We start from the raw sequence: 21,030 nt of genomic DNA, 5'->3' as shown, positions 1-21,030 counted from the left end.
GCTGTCATCTATGCATGATTACTATGTATATTCATTTGTACTATATTATAAAGAAACAAATCGTGTATATGCATTAAGATGCACATAACATCTATCGAATACGTAAATGAATTATTGCCCGATAAGTAATGTTGTCTTATAAATAATACTTTTGTAACGGATATCCATTTTTTAAATTGGCTTAAATTGTTTCGAATGCTTAATGTCGTAGTCCACAATACACGATGATCTCGAAATTTTGAGTTTAGTTAAAATATAATACTTAAGTGGCGTTTCTAAAGAATAAATATATAATTATTTATATAAAGAGACGAAAAAGTAAGCAGTTTTTTTAGTACTGGAATTTCCACACTGTACATCAATTAATTCATCCATTCATGTAAACATTATTTTATTGCAGAGTTATTTTAGAACTGTGATATTTATTGAAACCAAATGATGTCAAGGGTTGGTTTGCTTAAAACTAAACACATGTGCTAAATGGCGATATAAGTACGACTAAGATTAATATCATGTTTACAAAATAAAGTTAATAGTTAATAGATTTTGTCGTTTAGTGTGTATAATCAAATAATGTTTTAAAACAAAATTGGTTTAGATTATAGCAGGTTAACTTTAAATTATAGTTATGTTGTCGCGGAGTTTTTAAATTTTACTAACGTAACAAATAGTAATTTGTATTACGTATATTTGCAAGGGAAATATCAAACATGGTAAAAAAATTACCCGTTTTAGTAGCATTTCTCATTGATTCTCCGTTTCTATTCGATTTAACACGATGTTAAATAAGATCTAAACCATTCCATTTCTCAAACATGGCAACAATTGTTCAATTTACAACCTTATGTTCCTTTTTTTATACGGTAACAGCCTTGCCGTCAGCCTTGTCATCAGCCCAGCATCAAGCCACGCGATCAGCCGTTAAAACACACGCTTCTCTGCGTGTCCACGAATTATGTGGAATGGACCTTGGCTTAGGACAGGCCATTTACATCGGCCAATTCGACCTGTTTTATAAAGCTGGGGGAGGCTGGGTAAAATGCTTGCAATACAAGGAGGGATGCGTCAGCATATTTAAGAGTGAGAACGAAAGCAAATTCCTGTACAACGGACCATGGTATATTAGTATTGGTACACGTATGTTTAAATCTAGGAAACAAAAAAATAACTTTTCAATACAGTTAACTAAGTGGTTAAAAGTATAAATGTTTTTGTTACTTTTAGGATAGTATTAATTAATAAATTGTTAATATGCCAAGAATATATAGTCTGTCTCAGACCATAGGCTAGGACTAATGATCAAGTAAAGATAAAATACGTACATTTCGAATTACTTGTAAGGCTACTTAGCCAGAGCTAAAGATTCAGAAACAAAATCTTACGTTAAAGCTACAGACAGGAGACTATTCTAGGTTAATGTGTATGATTGTCATATGTCAAATTAGCAAATTTCAAAACTGACAGGCAAATTGTCAATTTTACTAGATACAATTCCCATAGATTTAACATAAAAATTTGAATTAGTTGTTATGTGATTTTTCACTTGTGAGTCGCGTTGTTTGTGTCTGAACGATTTACGTAAACGATCCTGAAATATAAATATTTTATTTTTATTGACTATTTCGAATGCTTCGCACTTCCGACACTACTGTTTAAAACTATGGTTTTAAGGCAACAATTTAGACACCTTCGTCTTAAACGTTGACCATCGTTATGATTTACAGAATCAATACGTAACTCTTCCTTGTAGAATTTATGAATAAGACTCGATTGATACAAATATATATGATGACCTTGTGACCTCACAAAATAATTAATCATGCTTTTTACCCCTATTTACATTGCAATGACATTCATCAAGACCTGGCGAATTCGATCTTTTAGAGCCCGTCTTTTGGAATTCTTAAGTGGAAATACCAGTGTCGCATTTTGTAAAGTACCGGAAAATGCTGCTGGTAAGATGATTTTATACTGATTTTATACACATACATTTATATTAAGTAGTACCATTAATATAACTTAAAATATACCTAATCTTTCCATTTTAGAAACACCTACATTAAGCTCAAAATTGTGTACTAATCCTAAGAATGCACATCTATGTGATCTATTAGATTACACAAATGCATCTAGGATATGTAGTATGAAACCTACTCAATGTATAGATATTGGAGATTGGGTTACATGTGCTGGTGGTTTGCCTTTGGGCACATATGATTCATCACCAGTCACAGATGTTGATATTGAGGTGCTATTTGAGTGTGAAATGGATCCACACGAAGAGAGTTCATTTTATGATATTATGTCAGTAAGTATTTATTCAGTAATGTTCAGTATTTGTTCATTTCAACAGTCTAAAGTTTGCTTTGATCAAAAGAGGATATTCTTATGAGGTAATATAGACAAGTAGTAGTTTTGTTAGTTATTTATTTATATATGAATAAATAGTTGTACATACTGTACTTAATATAATTCATATTAGAGTTATCCCTATAATTTTAGTTGGAATCAATGGGCCAACCAATTGCTTGGAAAGCTGGGTCTCATTTAGCAATTGTTTTAAAGACAAACATGGAGCATCTTAGTATTATTGGTTTTCAATTTGTTGGTGGGGAATTCATTATTGATCATAAGCTACCAGTTGTGAGAATACAAAGTAAGTTGGATTGATTGAAAAACATTTAAATGCTTATGTTAATATGAATGAAATGTAAAATTGATTCTCTTTGTGTAGCTGTACAACTTTCGGGTGAACCAAATAAAGCAACTGATTTATCAATGAGAGGGCTCCGTAGTGACATTCAACATGGCTTAAGATTGGCCAATGAGGAATTTCAATGGCCTATCCATGCATCATTGCTCAGGAAACTCTCAAAAGTGGTAGATATTAAATCAGATAGAAGTATAACGGTAATGAATGGAGGTAGTGATCAAGTTGAAACATCTGTTGGTAGAAGAAATGTTACATTAACAGACGTAAGCACAATAACAACAAAATCTCTATCAGCTGATGATGATGACTCTCCTGAAAAAGTAGCAGACCAGAAAGTAGAAAAATCACCAGAGAAAATACCTGTTAAAACAGATCTAAATCAATTAGATGGTGGTTTAGTTGTTGAAAATGTCACTGTGGAAATACAACATAATATAATACCAAATAAAGCAAGTTTAAAGCTTGATTTACAAAAAGGAACTAGTCAAATGTCAACCTCTCTACTGAATATATCTAGTCAAATTAAATCAATAACAACACATAAGAGAATTGTTAGTACAACAGGACCAAAGAAAGCTCCTCAAGGAGAATCATGCTCTCAACAAAAGGAAGAGATTCCTAAGAGTCCTTGTATGTCTACACCAAAATCTGTAAAGAGTTCCCGTCCACTAGTGAATACAAAGTCACCAAATGTTTTAATATACTCTGACAGTGTTGTAGCTAGGGATAATTTGGAAGCCTCCTTGAAGAAAGTTCTTGATTGTGATAGGTATGTTTGATGGTAGTTTAGAGACATATTTATTTATTTATTTATTTACACTTTGTTGCTAAAGAAATACAAATAACACAGTATATATAAATGACAAGGGATGCAACGGGCGGCCTTATCGCTAACAAGCGATCTCTTCCAGGCAACCCTAGTAAGAATAGAAAAAAAAAAAAAATGATGGGTGCAAGAAGTGCAGAAGTTATATAAAAAACAAAATAAATTTATATTAAAATATAGAACCTTAATACCCTATTAGTAACTATATATATTATAATAACTAACTAAAACTAAAAAGCTAATCTTACAAATTCAAGAAAATAGAGATTTGATATTATCATATTTGATTATTTGATAGATTGAATACAGAGTAATCATGTCAGATTTGTATGTACACAAAAAGTACTTGCTATACCTTATTAATGCAAATAAGCAAATGCAGAAATTGTTTTTTTCCCTCTAACCTCTGAAACATATCTAGAATTGTTACAGTAAATAAAATGGTATTGCTTTTCCATACCATTATGAAATAATTTTTTATCTAATACCATTCATATAACTTTATTGTCAGGTACTTTTTATTTTATTCAAGAAAACATAAGAGTTGTGGTGTTTTACTAGGTATACAGTGTATAGCGTCTCCCGCGAAGCCTTATGTGGTGGAGCTTGGCGTGGGCGGGCGGCGCTAGTCGCTGTTGCGGGTTGTGCTGGGCGGGCAGCACCATTACTACTTGCTCATTTGTTAGATGGGGGAAAATTGTTAGCTATATGCTCCGATCTACTGCATACGGTTTTGCCGCATTATAAGACTGCTGAGGTTAGTATTAATTTGCATGGATATGATTTTAATATGACAACAAAATCATGCTATTAATAAATACTGTTGATACGATATTCATTTTAATAAAATAATTTCATCATTGGTAATTGATTCTATATTCGTGCACGTAAAACGTAAACGTAAAACCGTTGAAGTAAATAAAATGTTACATCATACGTAACAACTACTAGGTATAACTATACTCTCTGAATATTTTATAAGCAAATTTTCTTATTACGTAAAGGTCAAATTCCGCAGCGTTTCCCTCGGCAGATTATCTTAAATGGGTATCTTAACCTTTTAGTTTTTACTTTAACACAATTTTCTATATTTTAGATTAGGTACACGACTATGTCTGCTAAAAAATTATCTTACAGCATTAATACTTGTGTGAATTTTTTATGTCTTTATATATTATGGTAAAAGTAACTTGTGAAAAAGTAATAAAAACGTTTTATAATGTTAGTTATTATATTAGGGTATTGTATTTATTTTTAATGATGCATTTCTTTTTTTTGAGACTAATCTTAGTAAAAAGACTAGCTACGTTCTCAGTGCAATGTATCGATTATGCAAATTCGCCTCGACAATGATTATTGACCTTGAATCGCACCCTTCGTAAGGAGATACCTGATGTAATATATTTTATCTACTTTTAAATTAATATTATAGTTCTCTATAATTTTATTTATAACACCTATTCTCAGATTTCTTCGTACATATTTTGGACATGCAAGCCATAGTCGAGCGACGTTTTACAAAATAACATTAACACTATAAACAAATTAACAATCGTAATACGTAAGAAATAAAGAAGTTGCAAATAGATCTATACTAATATTATAAAGAGGAAAGGTTTGATTTTTTGTTTGTTTGTATGAATTGAATAGGCTCCGAAACTACTTGGCAGATTTGAAAAATTCTTTCACTGTTGGAAAGCTACATCATTCCTGAGTGACATAGGCTATATTTCATTTAAAAAAAAATAGGCATCCTTACTAAAATTACGATAACATTAACATTTGTTTATTATTTGATACAATTCTAACAGATGGCGCTGAGTTAAAGGTAGTTTAGTTTAGGTTCGTGTCGTGGTACCAACGTTTCACATAAGTTCTCCTACGGTTTCCCTTGATTAATTTACTACTATGTAATATAACAAAAACCTTAGCCACAGCAACGCTTGGCCGAGTGTGCTAGTATATAATAAACCGCTGGACTGACTTTTAACGTTGATTGAATTTAAAATGGTTTTTACCGGGATGTTGGAGATTAGCCTACTTTTGCGTGATGTGGACAATAATAATCACAAAGCAGATTAAAATTTTTAAAAAGCATATTGATAAACTGTGTTAGATCGATGTGGTTAAAAAGCTAAATACAAAAAAATAAAATACTTATAAGATTTTAGTTTTGCGACGGATAGATAAATCGTTTCATTCCTCAGGTACGAGAAAATGAAGTGGTACAATTTTCGTATGACAAGTGGAAAGCCGTGAAAATGAAACATCACATTTTCTGCTATCAAGCATCGCCAGCAAAGAAACAATTCTCTACTGAAAGCGATAGACAGTAAGTTATGACAATAAGATAACAATGACTATAGACAATAAGTAATAAAGTTGTGTAGTATCGAATTTAGGGAATTTTAATGAAAAATTAACCAGGTTATTAAATAATTGTTATAGTATATATGTCACCGGAATATAACAAGCAAGATTATAAATTTCTTAGGAACTAGCAAGGGTTAATTCTTGATTATAATTCCCTAAATTCGATACTACACAACTTTATTTGTCCGCAATAATAATCGCAAGAATCCTACAAATTGCGATTTTGTTATATTCGGTGACATACACATCTAATTTTGTATAAGTTTTAAGTCATCCGAAAATGTCATGGAAATGCCCAGTAATACATAATCAGCAAGTACTACTTTGAGACATATGTCTCAATATTTTCGATTCTGTACACTCCGTTTATGCTTACTTTGAATTCTGAACCCACTTTCAACATTCTGGCCGTTTTCCAAATAGTTGTTTACAATAAACTTACAGTGAACTTATATAATCAATACTTATATGACGTACATTGATTATTCTCAGGTATAAATCATTATTAGCTTAAGCTATATATAGGTCTTACACCCACTATGAACTAACCCTGTAAACTTGGAGGAACTTTGTGTATATGTAAACATTTGCGAAGCACTACCGCTGATATTAAATCTAAATATTACGGAGTTTATCAGTCTAGGACTTTGCAACGTAACCCTAGTGATTATTTTAGAAATAGTTTTAGAAAATGCATTAAGATTGTACAAACAGTGTATAACTATATAACGTATAAAATATAATGTATGACATATAAAATATGGTTTAATAACCTAAATTCTTACAGAGCCAGTCAGGATGCCAATATGTGTTGGTACGAATTTAATATCTTGACATTATTATGCTCTTAGTAAATAGAATATTATTTGCTATTGTATCCATCATTTGAGTAATATGCGCACTGCGGAATATTTGACATTGGAGAATGATTATTATTTGTATGTTGGATGAGAATTTAGGAAGGGTATCAAGCATATATTAATATTCTATATTATGAAATTTATTTTGCGTCTTAACGTTAATCATTGATTTATAAATTCTGCATGCACACCAAGCATTTGTTACAAATACATGAATACAATTTGTCACTGCATTGTAGTATTAAACGTAATCACAACTGAATCTAGTAGGTCGTTTGTAATTGTGTATTTTTACAATGGCTTCCATTAGGATATGGTGTACTAAGCCGGAGAAATAAGAATAATCAAAATTAGAAATAGAGTATTATTGTTGGCAGTAGCTTATATTATTTAAACTGTCCTAGTACACCGAAATTTATTTATTGACTTACATTTATCGCTTTTATCTTTGTAACCATAACACAATCATTTATAGATATATTAGATTTTAACATGTATGCATGGATTAGTCTCATTTTTACCGATTTTTAAATTAACGGGCGGGATTAAATTTACGATAACATGTTTTAGGCCGTCCAAATACACCGGTCATCCTGGTCATGAGTTGGACATAAAAGTGCTGGCTTCAGAGGAAACTTGGCGAACACCATCCCTGTTGCAGGCCACAGATCTTACTAATCATGGTGGCGCCATTTTCTCGCAGGTATATTTGTTAGGAACTAACCATCAATAGAACATTTACTTTTTCTTGAAGTAGGCAGGCAGAGAACCATGGATCTCTATTTGTTATGGAGCTGACATACTCCTTGCTATATCCACTTTCATAAAAATTACCATGTCTGCTCGTCGGTTATGGGTACTTTTGACCTGTCTCTTCTCTGGTACGTCTTGTATTTTGACCAGATACGTACGACAAGGCCTACCCGATTCGTCCTCTCTATCCACCGCGTCATATTTATCCTTTCTACATGGTCAAACCACCTAAGCATTTCCTTTCATTAACATATAGAAGTCTCGGTAGGCTCATGTCATGTGCAGTACTAGATTTTAGAACCCCAAATACTAAGTACATGTTTTTAGATTCACCTCGAGTCTGATCCTACTGACTACCTCGGAGAGGAAGGTATAAAAAGTAATGAAGCCAGATTGGAAATCCTTCATAAAATTCTTGGTGATATACTGAGCCTCCACGTGAAAGACCCCAAGGAACTTGTCAAAATTGAATACACTAGAGGATTCTTCCTTGGCGATCATGTGGTAAGGAAAATAGATATTCAATTGTGTTATTGCATCCCCATTTGGTCATGGTAGGAATCGCATTTTAGATGATTATATTTTAATGTAACCATATTTATAAATATTTACTAAAAGACAAAAGTTATGGCTTCCAATTTATGTATTAATTAACTACATAATTTAAAGTTTAATAACCTTCCGTACCATTCCATCAGTGTGAAAAAAATATAATCGTCTGATATTTATGAAAACGAATTACTTAGTTGTGATGTGCAAGAAGTAGTTTGGTTTTATATTTATTTTGCTTTTAGGCACATCATCATATGTCATTTAGTTGTAAAATTACACATTCTTAACACTATTTGCGATTGCAAAATGATATTGAAAATAAAGTTCGTCAAGAGTTATATAATAATATGCAGAATTAAATCATCATTCTATTATCTGAGTTAAAAAATATTATAATTCCCACGTTGATGACTTCAGTTGGCCGTTTTTAAAGCAATATAATCTTCCGTCACTATTAATTTCTAGTTACCAAAAAATATCTTTCACAGTAATAGAAAGTTCTTCTCCTACCCAAATAAACTGAATCTTGCAAACAACAGATACCGAACGCCACCGATACATAATGTTTGCTTTTAGTTTCCCCATATCCTTATCACCAGGAAATAAATTAAAATGGTATGAATAAGTAAAAAACATATTGTTTGGTAGGACGCGTGGTCGACGTGTCGAAGAGGCCCGGGCCACGTGACCGTGTGATGCCCGGTGAGGCCTACCTCGCTTGTGCTTTGTGTTTATTGTGTGCTTAAACTAGAGATTTCATGGTTTTGATGTTGGTGCCCCAAAGTAATAGGTTTCCGGCTCGAAGGACCAAATTATGCTCACTTTACAAACATCTAAAAACATCTATTAATATTATATTATGTGTTTTAAAGTACCCATTCGTCGATATTCGAATAATTTTGCCAATGTGTTGAAGTACGTTACAGAATACGTTGTTCCTTGGTTGCGAATATTTTTAATTTGAGTGGTACATATAAAGACAAAATCCTGAAATTCTCGCTTTCTCTTATTTTCTTACAAATATAACCACGCTTGCTCTTTTTAGATCTGCTTTCACCGCTCTCCCCAACGGCCAAATTATTTTAAATGACGCTAGCTGATAATAAAAATAGATAGCTGAATAACATAAAGCATACTGGACAATCGTATGCAGACATTAAGCTAATTTCTGTCCGAAATGTATAACTCATTTTGCTATTTTTTCGTTTTAATACGGATTTAAAATTTATTATTGTCGCATGTATTCTTCAAAATTACTTTTTATAATTGGCTGCTAATGTTTCACATTTCTTCGATGCGATATATATATATATGTATTTCTAATTAAATTGTTTTGGTGCAGCACAAAATGTCCCTAGTAGAAGGTTGGTGTCCATTAAAGAACGGCAAACGGGTGCAGAGTATCGGTAACCTAAGTGTGCAGTGGTGTATGCGGGACGAGAACCCAATGGACCAACCTTCGGATATTTTCCTACCTGTTTCTTTATATGAATGCCCTGAAAATTTCTCAACTGTTGAATATTTTGATGTGAGTATAACAAATTATTAGTATAACAAAGCAGTGTTGGCCTAGTGGCTTCAGCGTGCGACTCTCGTACCTGAGGTCGTAGGTTCGATCCCGGGCTGTGCACCAATGGGCTTTATTTCTATGTGCGCATTTGCTCGAACGGTGAAGGAAAACATCTTGAGGAAACCGACATGTCTTAGACCCAAAAAGTCGACGACGTGTGTCAGGCACTGGAAGCTGATCACCTACTTGCCTATTAGATTTAAAAATGATCATGAAACAGATTCAGAAATCTGAGGCTAGGACCCAAAGAGGTTGTAGCGCCACTGATTTATTTTTATAACAAATTATTAATGTAATCATTAAAGCAATCTCTTTCCAATTTATAGGTTGTCAGGTTGCGAGGTTTTAGAGATATACTATCTATTACATATATTCATCGCTCTCTATCCAAGTCAATCGTTTGAGAATACCATCTATTATTATTTTTTTGAAATTTTGGAATATTTTTTTTTGTGTATTATTTCAGAACCTAACATCTAATAATATAGGACGCGTGTTAATATACGCGGATGTGTTAACGTCCACTCAACATATCATGGAAGGATCGTTAGGCCACGGCGTGGGTGCAGTCGCGAGGAGTCAAAGTTCTGGCCGAGGCCGGGGGGATAATAAGTGGATATCACCTAATGGGCAGGCTGTCATGTCGCTACAGGTTGGTACTTTTCACATTGCACAAGAACGAGTGCACTCAATAAAAAAAAATGTGAGCTGTCACGGGACGCCTGGCAGATGTGAAACATCGACATTATTTTGTAAAAGTAATATGCAGAAAAGAACAGATTGTGATAGAAACTAAATATGTCATAATGTTAAAATAAAATATTACGATTTTTTTCCAGATAACGATGACTATTTGTTGAATAAACATTATTTTCATTAAATATTTTTAATGTGAAATTTACTACTGCATTTGGACTGTATATCATATGCGTCGCCACGGCATGCGTCGCCACGCCAGAAATCGGTTTTACGTGCGGCTATAGATGTTTCACATCAAAAAGGAGTCAGCCACTTGTTTAAATGTAAAGAGTTCTATTAAGGTTGGATCTCATCTGCCCATCAATATGGTTGCTGCACTAAACATGTATACAATTGTTATAATCAGATATTTGTACAACTTTAATAAATTCTCCTTGTTTTTAACTTATGCTTAATGAATGGGAGATGAGGTCGCACCATACTTTTCACAAACGTGAGATGATACTTTATAATTCTGCAATGGTTATAGGAGATTCCTGTAGTGTAGGCAAAGCAAAATACACTTGTGTATTTCCTCGGTTTTCGTTCATAAATAAAGTTGGTCAAATGTTTCCAGCTTCACGAACGTATATCTTGCTTAAATACCATTACTTGCTTCAAAAATTCTACTAGTCAGATCTGAAAAAACTGTGTGACTGGTTATAATTGAGAAGTATATACAATATGTGTTGTTATTGTAATGGAATTATAAGGATTATTCCTTAAACACGCCGATCTAGTGGGCCGCGCGTACTAAATGTTGTTATAAGAAAACATTTGACCGATCTTGTAATTTAAAAACTATATAATATATAAATAAATTACTATGATCTTCTAGGTATGGCAAAAAATGAATCCTACAATTCCCTTAATACAACACGCGACAGCACTCGCTCTAGTGCTAGCTATACGCTCAGATCCGCCCTACCAAAAGCTTGATATAAGGTCAGTATTAATAAGTATTTTATTATAAACTTCATATACAGTAACTCAATGTAGTTGAGAACAGAAGACGTGGTCAAAGTCCCGGGTTATAAACCAAGGATTTCTCAAAGCTAATCTGAAACTGATAGCTCATAATCTATTATAGCCCATATAGCATTTCAGCAGAGGAATGTATTATGTCACCCTTGTTTTATTTACACTTGCATACTATCAACAATTGGATTTCCTATTTAGAACTAGAACAAAAAAATACTATTTGGTTGCCAGTCCTGACTTTTTAAGGAAGGTTTTAAAATATTTTTATATTATTTCTTTACTTTTGACGTTCATAATACTACATTGTGTTACTTATATGAATAAATGATTTTGTATTAAAAATACTCAATTTGTGAATGACGTTCTGTGCCTGATACGTTAAAATATTTATCGCTGATAATAGTACCAGGATTTAAAGATATTTTATACACGATTTATTTACTATGAACCGGAGAACAGGGAAAATATATTTAATATTTAATTTCACAGAATAAAATGGCCGAATGACATTTACTATGGACGAAACGTAAAGATTGGCGGTGTTATTACTACTGCGAATTGTATAGGGGATGACGTCATTATTAATATAGGTTTGTTTAGAATATATTTATGACTAAGTCCATTTCATTTGCAGGTAACTTAACTTGGATATTTTGTATGCAATAATATGGTGGGTGTAGAATGACAACTATTTTGCAAACATAACAATATGAATAATAAAGTGCTATAGAAAATATATCATCAATCTATTATTAAAAAGTTTCATTTCTGTACTTCAGTCATGTCACGGTCACAAAAGAGTCGATTCGATTGATCGAATGACAATTAACAAATTAAAACGTTTGTTAATGTCGCCATCTTGCATCTTAAATGTTTTGGCGGGTTAATAAAATATTTAATTTGAATTTTTAAAGTTAAAACAATAATAAACAAATATATAATTTATAGGTATTTCCATAGTCATTAGAAATAATTTACTCTTAATAATTTCAGGAAGTGGCGTTAACATATCAAACAGTGTACCAACGACATGTGTAAACGATATCATAAGCGAGTACAACACTAGAGAGGGCGCGTCACTACCGCCGATATCAATAGAAAAATTCCTGGCCCGCTATTGTTCGCAACTAGAAATAATTATCGATAATCTTAACTCGGAGAGAGGTGTTGATAACTTTCTTGAAGAATATTACAAGTTTTGGCTTCATGAGTGAGTAATTTCTTTATTTGTGTACCGTTTATTTTTTAATATTACATAATGAGAAGGTTATTTTGTAGATTATATGGTATGATCAAAGCTGGAACGAGCTTCCTCTTTCAACTGCAAAGCGCCTTGAAACACCCCTTCAAAAATTAATTTATGCTGAAGTTGCTGGAATAGCTTTGATCGCGTATAATTGATATTTAAGCTTCTATTATAATTTAAATACTATTTTGTGTTTTATCATTTGTACTTCATAGCGCATTTTAATTTATTTGCTTTTTGAGTTCTTTCATTTTGAGCTATTGCATAGATGTTATCGTGGGCTTTGAGCGCGGTGACCGAATCAAGAAATTCCGTAACGAAAATAAACCTAACACACGATGACGTAATAAAGGTGCGGCCAATAAGCGTTAGAACGGGACAGAACGCATACAGTGTCTCACATCGGTCTGGCGTGATCGGTGACGTAGCGTAGGCAGCCGGTACGCGTTAGAGTGAGACAGACGGCGTGCGTATATAGGCGTGTTAGTTTGAGTCTGGTAGAGTGCAAGATTGAATTAATATAAATAAAAAAAATTATAATTGCATAAATTGATAGAAAATGCTATGCAATAGCTTTACCGTGGCAGTGCCACTCGTTTTAGTTAACCTTAGAGGTGCCTCAACATCGGGACTTAACATTAGTGTACAATTTTATTCATGTGAACGTACGTTCACATCAGTCAAAGTCTTTATCTGTGGATATTTTCTTTTGTATAAGGCGTGTGGTGATAAAAATATTTAGTCTGATGGTCCATAAAATGAACATTAAACTATTATTAGTATTTCTAAATTAGCTTTTTCATTTCAGCGGCGAAGAAATCCGTATACAATCTGGGGAAGGCAGCCCTGTACCGGGGACGATATCCGGTTTGGACGAGTTCGGTTGGCTGATTGTACGTACAGTGGAAGGCGATGTGAGAGTGCAACCAGACGGAAACACATTCGATATCATGAGCGGCCTTATTGCTCCTAAACTTTAGTGGGGACAAGATAAGGGTAAAATCAGAGTCGAGACTTTAGTATGTCAGAAATGTGTTGGAGGGGAGTTATCTAGCGGTAAGTCTCGACTCTAAAGCCGTAAGGGATAAGTCATGTAGATTAAGAGAACTTCAAAATACCGTAGACATGATCAATTAAGAAAATCCAGTGTGACTCCTATCTCCTAATTTAACATTGATAATATTGCAACAATTTTAAAAATATGCTCATCAATCAAAAGAACTCTTGCAAGTTGTACCATTGCTAGAATAGGAGAACTGATAAAGAAATTGTACTCTAGTGGAAATCATAAGATCTTATTCGAGCCTCTACATAGAAAGTGTGTTCAATCATTTATTTATTCAAACTTTAAACTTATTAAATTGGTCGAATGACTATCGATCAAATTTTACATAGCAAAAAGTTAAATTCGAAATTTAAAAAACTTTAAAGCATTTTTAGAATTTCAATTTTTATTAGTAAAAGAAAATTTAAATAATTGGTTTCACTATATTTATTAATCATCTTCTTCATTATTGACGAGGTAAATACGTTCGAAATTTAAAATATTGAACGTATGTCATCTGTCAAAAGCAGATTGAATATTTGACACCTGTGTTATATTCTAAAGTTGAATTTCGAAGTGATAACGATATACTCATTTTGTAATTTTAGAATTTTTTTCTTTAATAAGAAGGGTTAGGTTTGTGATATTATTTGTAGATTTCTTTAAGAACATTTATTTCTGTGGTGACAATTTTTCAGGGTATATATTTTAGGCATTGGTTTAAAAAATATAATATATTTGGTGACGAATCTCATTAGAGTATTAAAATTTTGATTATTTATCAAAATAGTAGTATCCTAGTGACATCTGGCGGAAAAATTCGATTGACTAGGGGCCGTTGAAGGTTACGTAAGCAGGTTTACTGTAATGTATTCCCCCTTCCTCTTGTAAGCAAAAGTAAGCAAAGCTCTCTAAATTAATAGAACATAAACGTATTCACTTTTGTAGAAATCCTCAAAAATACAGTTCGTTCTAAGCATAGACAATGGGTTTAAAAAAGTAAATAATTTATAATTTTTATAAGTTGACATAATCACCATATAAGAAACTCCAAGGCCATCCCTCCCCCCTATTTTGCTTACGTAATACCGGCCCTAGCTAAAATATTGTGTAGGTAGTTAAAATATTCCAAAGATAGGTGTTGAAACTAGGTTGTATTTTAAAGAAATTAATACTATTGGTGATTGTTAAACGATCTTAATAAATTTTGTAGTAATTAGGAGTCTGACTGTATAAATAATGTGCAACAAAAACTTATGAACGGTCTTTGGTCTGATACAAGTACTTACCAAATTCTAATCACCATGCCATCTGCATGAGCGCTCATGACCCATGACACCGAAACCCATAAATTCCGTTTAAATATCGTATCACAGAGTAACAAAGTCACTTTATATCGCTATCTCTAGCTATACAATTTATATCGATATAATCAGTTCAAATGATTTTGTTACACATTGAATATAAAAGGCTCAGACTCAAGTATTCGATTTCTCAAAGATTATGGTTTTAAAAATTTAGGAACTTTCATATCACTTAGTCGGCCACACCACTGCCAGTGATAATGTTTGAATTAGATTTATAAAATATAAATTCTCTAGATGCTTGCTTAATTGCTTAGTGATTTTTATTCGTCTAAATTTGTTAAGATTTTTCTATTTTAAAAGGTTAGAACCAAAACTATTCTAGAATATTGTCTAGACAAATACTGAGTTTCGCAAACATTACGAAGTAGTTCTGTTAACAAAATCTAAGAGCATTTGACAGGCGCTTCGTATTAAACCTTTTAATCTTAAACATATATATATATATATAGTTTTATATACATGTGTATAATGTTTCTCTATATGTATGATACGATTCAGCATGCATTTTCATATTTCGTAAGTAAAATTTATTAATCGGTTGAACAGTATCAACGTTTCGCATTTTAGTGACGAAAGTTACATCGCGCTTTTACTTTAGTTTTTTTGTATGGCTATATTATCTTTCAGTTTATTTATAGTACGTTTGATATATAGAAAATAAATTCAGACTGATTTTATCAAAAACATTCCAAAATTTTAAAAAGCTATAGATACTATAGATAATGCTCTGGTTTCTTAAAACATAATCTGTGATCATCACTCATATACGAAAGAGAAAGCCATGAAGGCTAGATGATTGCATGTCAGACGGGTCTCTTTCTATCGTATCTAACAATTCATAGTCTGTCAACAATATCCAACAACTGTGGTTGATTTATTTGACAGCAGCCGTTGACAAATACGTTTAAGAAAACAGAGTGATTGCATTGTTGTTCCCATTAGAATAGTTCTAAGTCTTAATATTGTTAATAAGTACATTTAATATTCTAAATAACCTTGTTATCATATATGTGTGTAATGTGTGCATGTGTGTATTCGTCCATTTTATGTAGCGTTGTCTGATGTTGAATAAAAATGCATTCGTGTTAGTGAGTTACATATTGATAATAGACGAAGTGACATTTGGAAGTAAAATTCACATTTCAAACTGCGCTTAGTATGTCCCCCATATGTCAGAACATTGGATTTGACAAACGTTAATTACGGGTACGATTTCTTCATGGAATTATTTTTTATTTTATTGGAGGTGCGTATTTGACGTTATTGGGGTCTGGTGATAAAAAGCAATTACATAGCACCTAGGTTAAGTGAAAAGTAGCAAGAGAAACAGTTATTTTCGTCTTTTTATTTATCACATTTTCACAAAGGAATTAATAGATTTAAAACAACCTTTTTTTAACAAAGAAAATCAAATGTAAAAACGTTTTCTTACCTTACTTTTTGACACTGCTCAATGCAGACACTAAAGAATTCAGGCCCTTAATGTTTAGATGGAATGCCCGCTTGGTGAAATAGATGGTTCCTAGGTTTAGATTGAAATGTGCCTAATATGTTCAATTTATATAGGTGGTAGATTTTTTTTTTATATTTGAGAATTTTTGAATATATTTCTAGATGATATTTTTATGTGATTTTAAATGTTTATGAATAAATGCATCGCTTAGTAAATCTTAAGTCAATGTTTTGATTTGTATTCAATTTAAAGAAATTATTGTAGCCAGCCTTTCACTCAAGTTTGAAACTAGGAAAAATAACTCATTTTACCAGAATATGTAAAAAACCTCCAATCAGGCTGTTAATATAATTGCAACGTTGCGATATTTCCGACTACCCTACAAAAATTACTACAGCGAGTTTATTTTGATACGTAACTGCGAAACAAACGATTATAAATACATGCAATATTGGTACCTATATTAATATAAATCAAGGCAAGGACTTATGCAATACCAAATAATTACAGTTAAATAACTTATGTATAATGGCGGTAGTCGCTATGAATGTTACTGCAATATTAAAGGTTTTTTATCAGCAGTGCTAGTTTGTAAAACATTTTTTGATTTCAATAATTGTCTAGAATTAGCACTAACAACCGAATTAATTAGTTTGAAAAATTTAATGAAGTTATATGATCTTTAGCGCTAATACTATTAATATTAAAATCGGATTTGCTGTTGAAGTTGCTAATAATTTAATTAAAGAAATACAAATGTAACGTTTTTAGAGTTGAGGTTTATAAGTATGTTTTCACGTTATTTCACATTTCATAATTATATTTCGCTGTTGTGTATTCTGTTGTCTATTGATGAAGTCTACCGTTATGAAAGTATCCTGTTATTAATCTTGTTGTAAATGCAAATCAATAAAATATTTGTCATCGATTATTGTTTAATTTTTGAGTCACCTGACGTAGAAGTTAGTTCTGGTAAATTAGCCATATTATTTTTAACTATTGAAGTTAATTTTAGAACGCGAGCCACTGTTACCAACAACCAACACATGCGGTATTAGAAGTACTTTATAAAATCAGTGGCGCTACCACCTTTTTAGGTCTGGGCTTCAGGTTTCTGAATCTGTTTCATGATCATCTGTCAATCTAATAAAGTCAAGTAGGTGATCAGACTCCTGTGTATGACACACCGCATCGACTTTTGGTGTCTAAGAAAACTTGGTGTCCTCACGATGTTTTTCTGTACCGTTGGAGTGAATGTTAAATGTGCACATAGGAAACGTCCTTAGGGATGATAGCGCGCGGAAGCCCTGGCCATAACTGCCACAAAAATTACTACGTAAGTAAGAAAGCAAGTATATTTTTGGTAGAAACAAGTGTGTAGTGGTACAAGTATATTATAGATGCATTGGTCATCGTCGTATGATGTAATACATATAAAGAAATATTAAACATTATTTTTGGATCATACACATATATATCGAATATATTGGTCGTTATATTTTCTAATTTAAGTTACACTAGAAAATATCAGCATCATTAAAACGCAGCTTATGACCAGACACTCCTCCTGTACCAAGTTTGTGCAAAATGTACAGGGCGCCCGACAGTGGTTGCTTTTCTATTTCGTCTTTTTTCATATTCCGTCGAGATGTCGTCACAATTAATTCTTCTAAATGTGGCCCCGCCCACGTTAATGACGTTATACGAGATACAGGCAATTTGTATTTTCCCACAATTTTCTTAGTTTCAGGATTGACCCTGATTACCTGAAAAAATATTTACTACACCAAATGTATCTTTCGTGGATTAGAATTAAGTCAATAAGCGGCTTTGAGTTCAGACATAATTAATTTAAAATTAACGCTATGAAATCGCCAGCCTTCTAGTCTTATGCTCTAGGGTAGTGATTCCCAAAGTGTAACCACGCCCTGTTGGGGGATATTTGATTGTTAAGGGGGCAATCGAAATCAACTGGATATAACGCAACGTGGAGACTTGAGACTGGCCAAATTGGAACTCAATTTAAAATCTCTGTGATGTCAAGCATAACGATCTCACTAAAATAGAAAAATCTTTATTAAAATACTTGGTGTTTTTTTCCAGTTTTTCATTATGTTTTAAAAATTTACTTATTGCTTCGTTAACAATTTCCTAGTGAGTTCTTCCTACAACCTATAATTTCTTAAGTAAACAATTACATTTAAATACAGGTATTCTAGGCTAGGCTTTCTGGTATTATAAGCCTAGCTTAATTTTTACCAAAACTAAACAACATAGGATACGAGATCCGCCGTAAATTTGCGCCCCTTCCCTTTACCCCCTCAGTCAATTACTGAATATATTACTTGAAGTTACTCTATATAAATTATGTATGTTATATAGAAGGGTGGGGCATAATAATTTTAGGTAAGCTAAGGGGGTGTGGTTGGGTAACACTGCTCTAGGCTTAGAAATCATAACATTTTTAGCACTTACTGCTCCACCATGCATTAGAGCGACCCAAAGATATCCGTTTCTATCTATGGTCAAAGCGTGGGCTACAGGTTTACTTGAAGCTTTCATAAAACTATAATCGGCAAAATTAAGTATTGTACGACGTTTACCTGAAGAAAATTGTTAAATATTATTTAATATTTAAATTTATTTACTAATAGCATCATATTATACAAACGAATCATTTTTATATTCTATTATACATAACTTTATAACCTATTAGCAACTCTCTCAGTACTTAAATATACAATATTTAATCCTCAATAAATATTATAGTTAACTAAAGAGTAACTCATAATGACTTCACACATAAAATCTCCAGTCTCGTCACAATCTCATAGCTTCAGATATATGTATTTGATTCGATATATTTTTATAGACAAGTAGTTAATCAGTTAGGCATGCCGATTTCCTCGCCATCCATGAGGAGTCCGTGGACATTCGTGGTTCGAACGCATGTCCTTAGAACTAGGCCAACTAGGCCAACACTGAATCCACAAATTCACACTTATAGCTCATATAAAAATATATAAGCAAGGCAAGTTACGAGTATCGAAATCATTAAATTACTTTAGACTACAGAAATGAATCTACGCTGATTTTATAAATACAATTTATGTCTTACTTATCCTTCCTTTGGCTACATCAAAATCAAACGCATCTATTTTCTTGGTGTCAGAGTCAATGAAGTATAAAATACTATTATTAAGCGACCAGGTTATTCCATTGGTTGCTGATACTGGTTTTAACTGGACTGTAGGTTCAAACTTTGGCTGTTCCAGACTATAAAGTGCGCCCAGATCCTGCAGTATAGAACTGCCATGTAAAGGACCTCTTGTACCTTGTATATGAAAAAAAATACCATAGAGCATTAACTTTACTACAGTAGACACTAGACAGTACATAACGCCTACAGTAACTACCACTAGCGATGCTAACGATGTCGTGTTTCAAATGCGTTACTTATTATCATTTAATTATACCCGCTTTTCCCTACAAAATGTGTATATTATGTACTTTAATGACTAAAGGTTATTAAGAATATTTTCGTTCTAGTGTCTGTTACTCAATGATACGTAAGACCTACCTCCCCAAAACCTTCCCCTTGAGTCAGCCTTTCCTTCATTGAGGATATTGCCAGGACTGCCTTTATCCAATGCAGCTATATACTTTAAACAAAATGGACATGGTTCATCCCAATCAAAGAGATAGACAAAAGATTGAATTCCAAGTAGAAGTCGTTTACTACCTGCTATTGGCAGCACTACGTTTAACTCACCCATACCTGTAAATAATTTAAATTTATTTATAAGTCCTAAAAAATATTAATATTACACACACACATACGCAATCAATTCTTCTAGAATATAGAAAGTAATTTAAAAAACCAACATTTTAAAACTAAACCTTAAAAACACCTAAAACTCAGTAAATTATGATGTAGATTAAGACTTGTAGGTAATAATCAAGCAGTCAGAATCATAATTTATTTTTTAATAAAATAATTTTTAATGATTAACTTTTTAACTTAAATTTTGTTTTGGGTTTTTTGTTTAAACATCTGTTTCGTAAAATTTTGCAAATGTACAAGATAGTATAGATTAAGGTGATGTGTTTGTTATTTTAAATATATTTGTGCTTAAATTAAATGATTTTAAATAAATATGTGCATACCTATATGCTTATGCCAATGTTGTTTAGAGGTGTAGTTTAGTGCGTGCACAGTCTGATTGAGAGCATCAACCCAGTAGAGAATTTTGTCATCAGGGTCCCATACTGGGCTTTTAGCGTCCGAGACAGACGTGAATTCAAGCGTTTCAAATTGATAATGAAGCTTGATTGCTTGTTGGTTTTGGTTTTGAAGTATCGTTGTCTATATAATATAATAATCATTGTTTTATAAACCGTTTTTACTCTAAGAAACAACTGCAACCTAAGAAATAGTTTGTCAAATAAAAATCACACACACAGTATAAAAGAGAAGGCTTTAAAAATCATGATTTCCTAATAGCTACTGTCCTACCTACGCATGGGTAAACAACTATACTATACAGACATGT

At 32.5% G+C, this 21,030-nt stretch overlaps 2 protein-coding genes across 4 annotated transcripts; one reads left to right on the top strand and one right to left on the bottom strand.

The window, feature by feature from the left end:
• Positions 1-1,514: 1,514 nt before the first annotated feature.
• LOC110993032 (biotin--protein ligase) lies at positions 1,515-17,403 on the top strand. Of its 3 annotated transcripts, XM_022259093.2 has the most exons (15): positions 1,515-1,955; positions 2,049-2,308; positions 2,503-2,656; positions 2,735-3,482; positions 4,101-4,296; positions 5,747-5,871; positions 6,700-6,726; positions 7,343-7,475; positions 7,853-8,029; positions 9,420-9,605; positions 10,114-10,299; positions 11,224-11,330; positions 11,856-11,956; positions 12,360-12,576; positions 13,421-17,403. In XM_022259093.2, exons 1-15 carry the CDS (start codon positions 1,820-1,822, stop codon positions 13,590-13,592), a joined length of 2,925 nt encoding a protein of 974 aa, XP_022114785.2. In that variant the 5' UTR covers positions 1,515-1,819; the 3' UTR covers positions 13,593-17,403. The 3 variants fall into 3 exon arrangements, with proteins under 3 accessions (XP_022114785.2, XP_022114787.2, XP_022114788.2); XM_022259095.2 differs by lacking the exon at positions 6,700-6,726; XM_022259096.2 differs by lacking the exon at positions 1,515-1,955 and having other exon boundaries at positions 2,190-2,304.
• Positions 17,404-17,853: 450 nt separating this feature from the next.
• LOC123689749 (regucalcin-like) lies at positions 17,854-20,822 on the bottom strand (the record flags this gene model as incomplete). The annotated part of the gene is made up of 5 exons (XM_045631169.1): positions 17,854-18,243; positions 18,953-19,080; positions 19,596-19,811; positions 20,058-20,255; positions 20,645-20,822. Coding segments are annotated over 5 exons (969 nt in total), but the record flags the coding sequence as incomplete, so codon positions are not given.
• Between the last annotated feature and the right edge of the window lie 208 nt (positions 20,823-21,030).

This window comes from Pieris rapae, chromosome 14 (assembly GCF_905147795.1).
Source record: "Pieris rapae chromosome 14, ilPieRapa1.1, whole genome shotgun sequence".
Taxonomy (NCBI): Eukaryota; Metazoa; Arthropoda; class Insecta; order Lepidoptera; family Pieridae; genus Pieris; species Pieris rapae.
The sequence above is the reverse complement of the archived record's forward strand: the minus strand, read 5'-3'. Positions and strand labels throughout refer to the sequence as shown.

Coding starts and splice junctions, on each gene's coding strand:
- LOC110993032 (XM_022259093.2), top strand. CDS start 1,820: ATGCTTTTTACCCCTATTTACATTGCAATGACATTCATCAAGACCTGG. Junction 2,657..2,734: donor ACCAGTTGTGAGAATACAAA/GTAAGTTGGATT, acceptor CTCTTTGTGTAG/CTGTACAACTTTCGGGTGAA. Junction 5,872..6,699: donor TCTACTGAAAGCGATAGACA/GTAAGTTATGAC, acceptor AAATTCTTACAG/AGCCAGTCAGGATGCCAATA.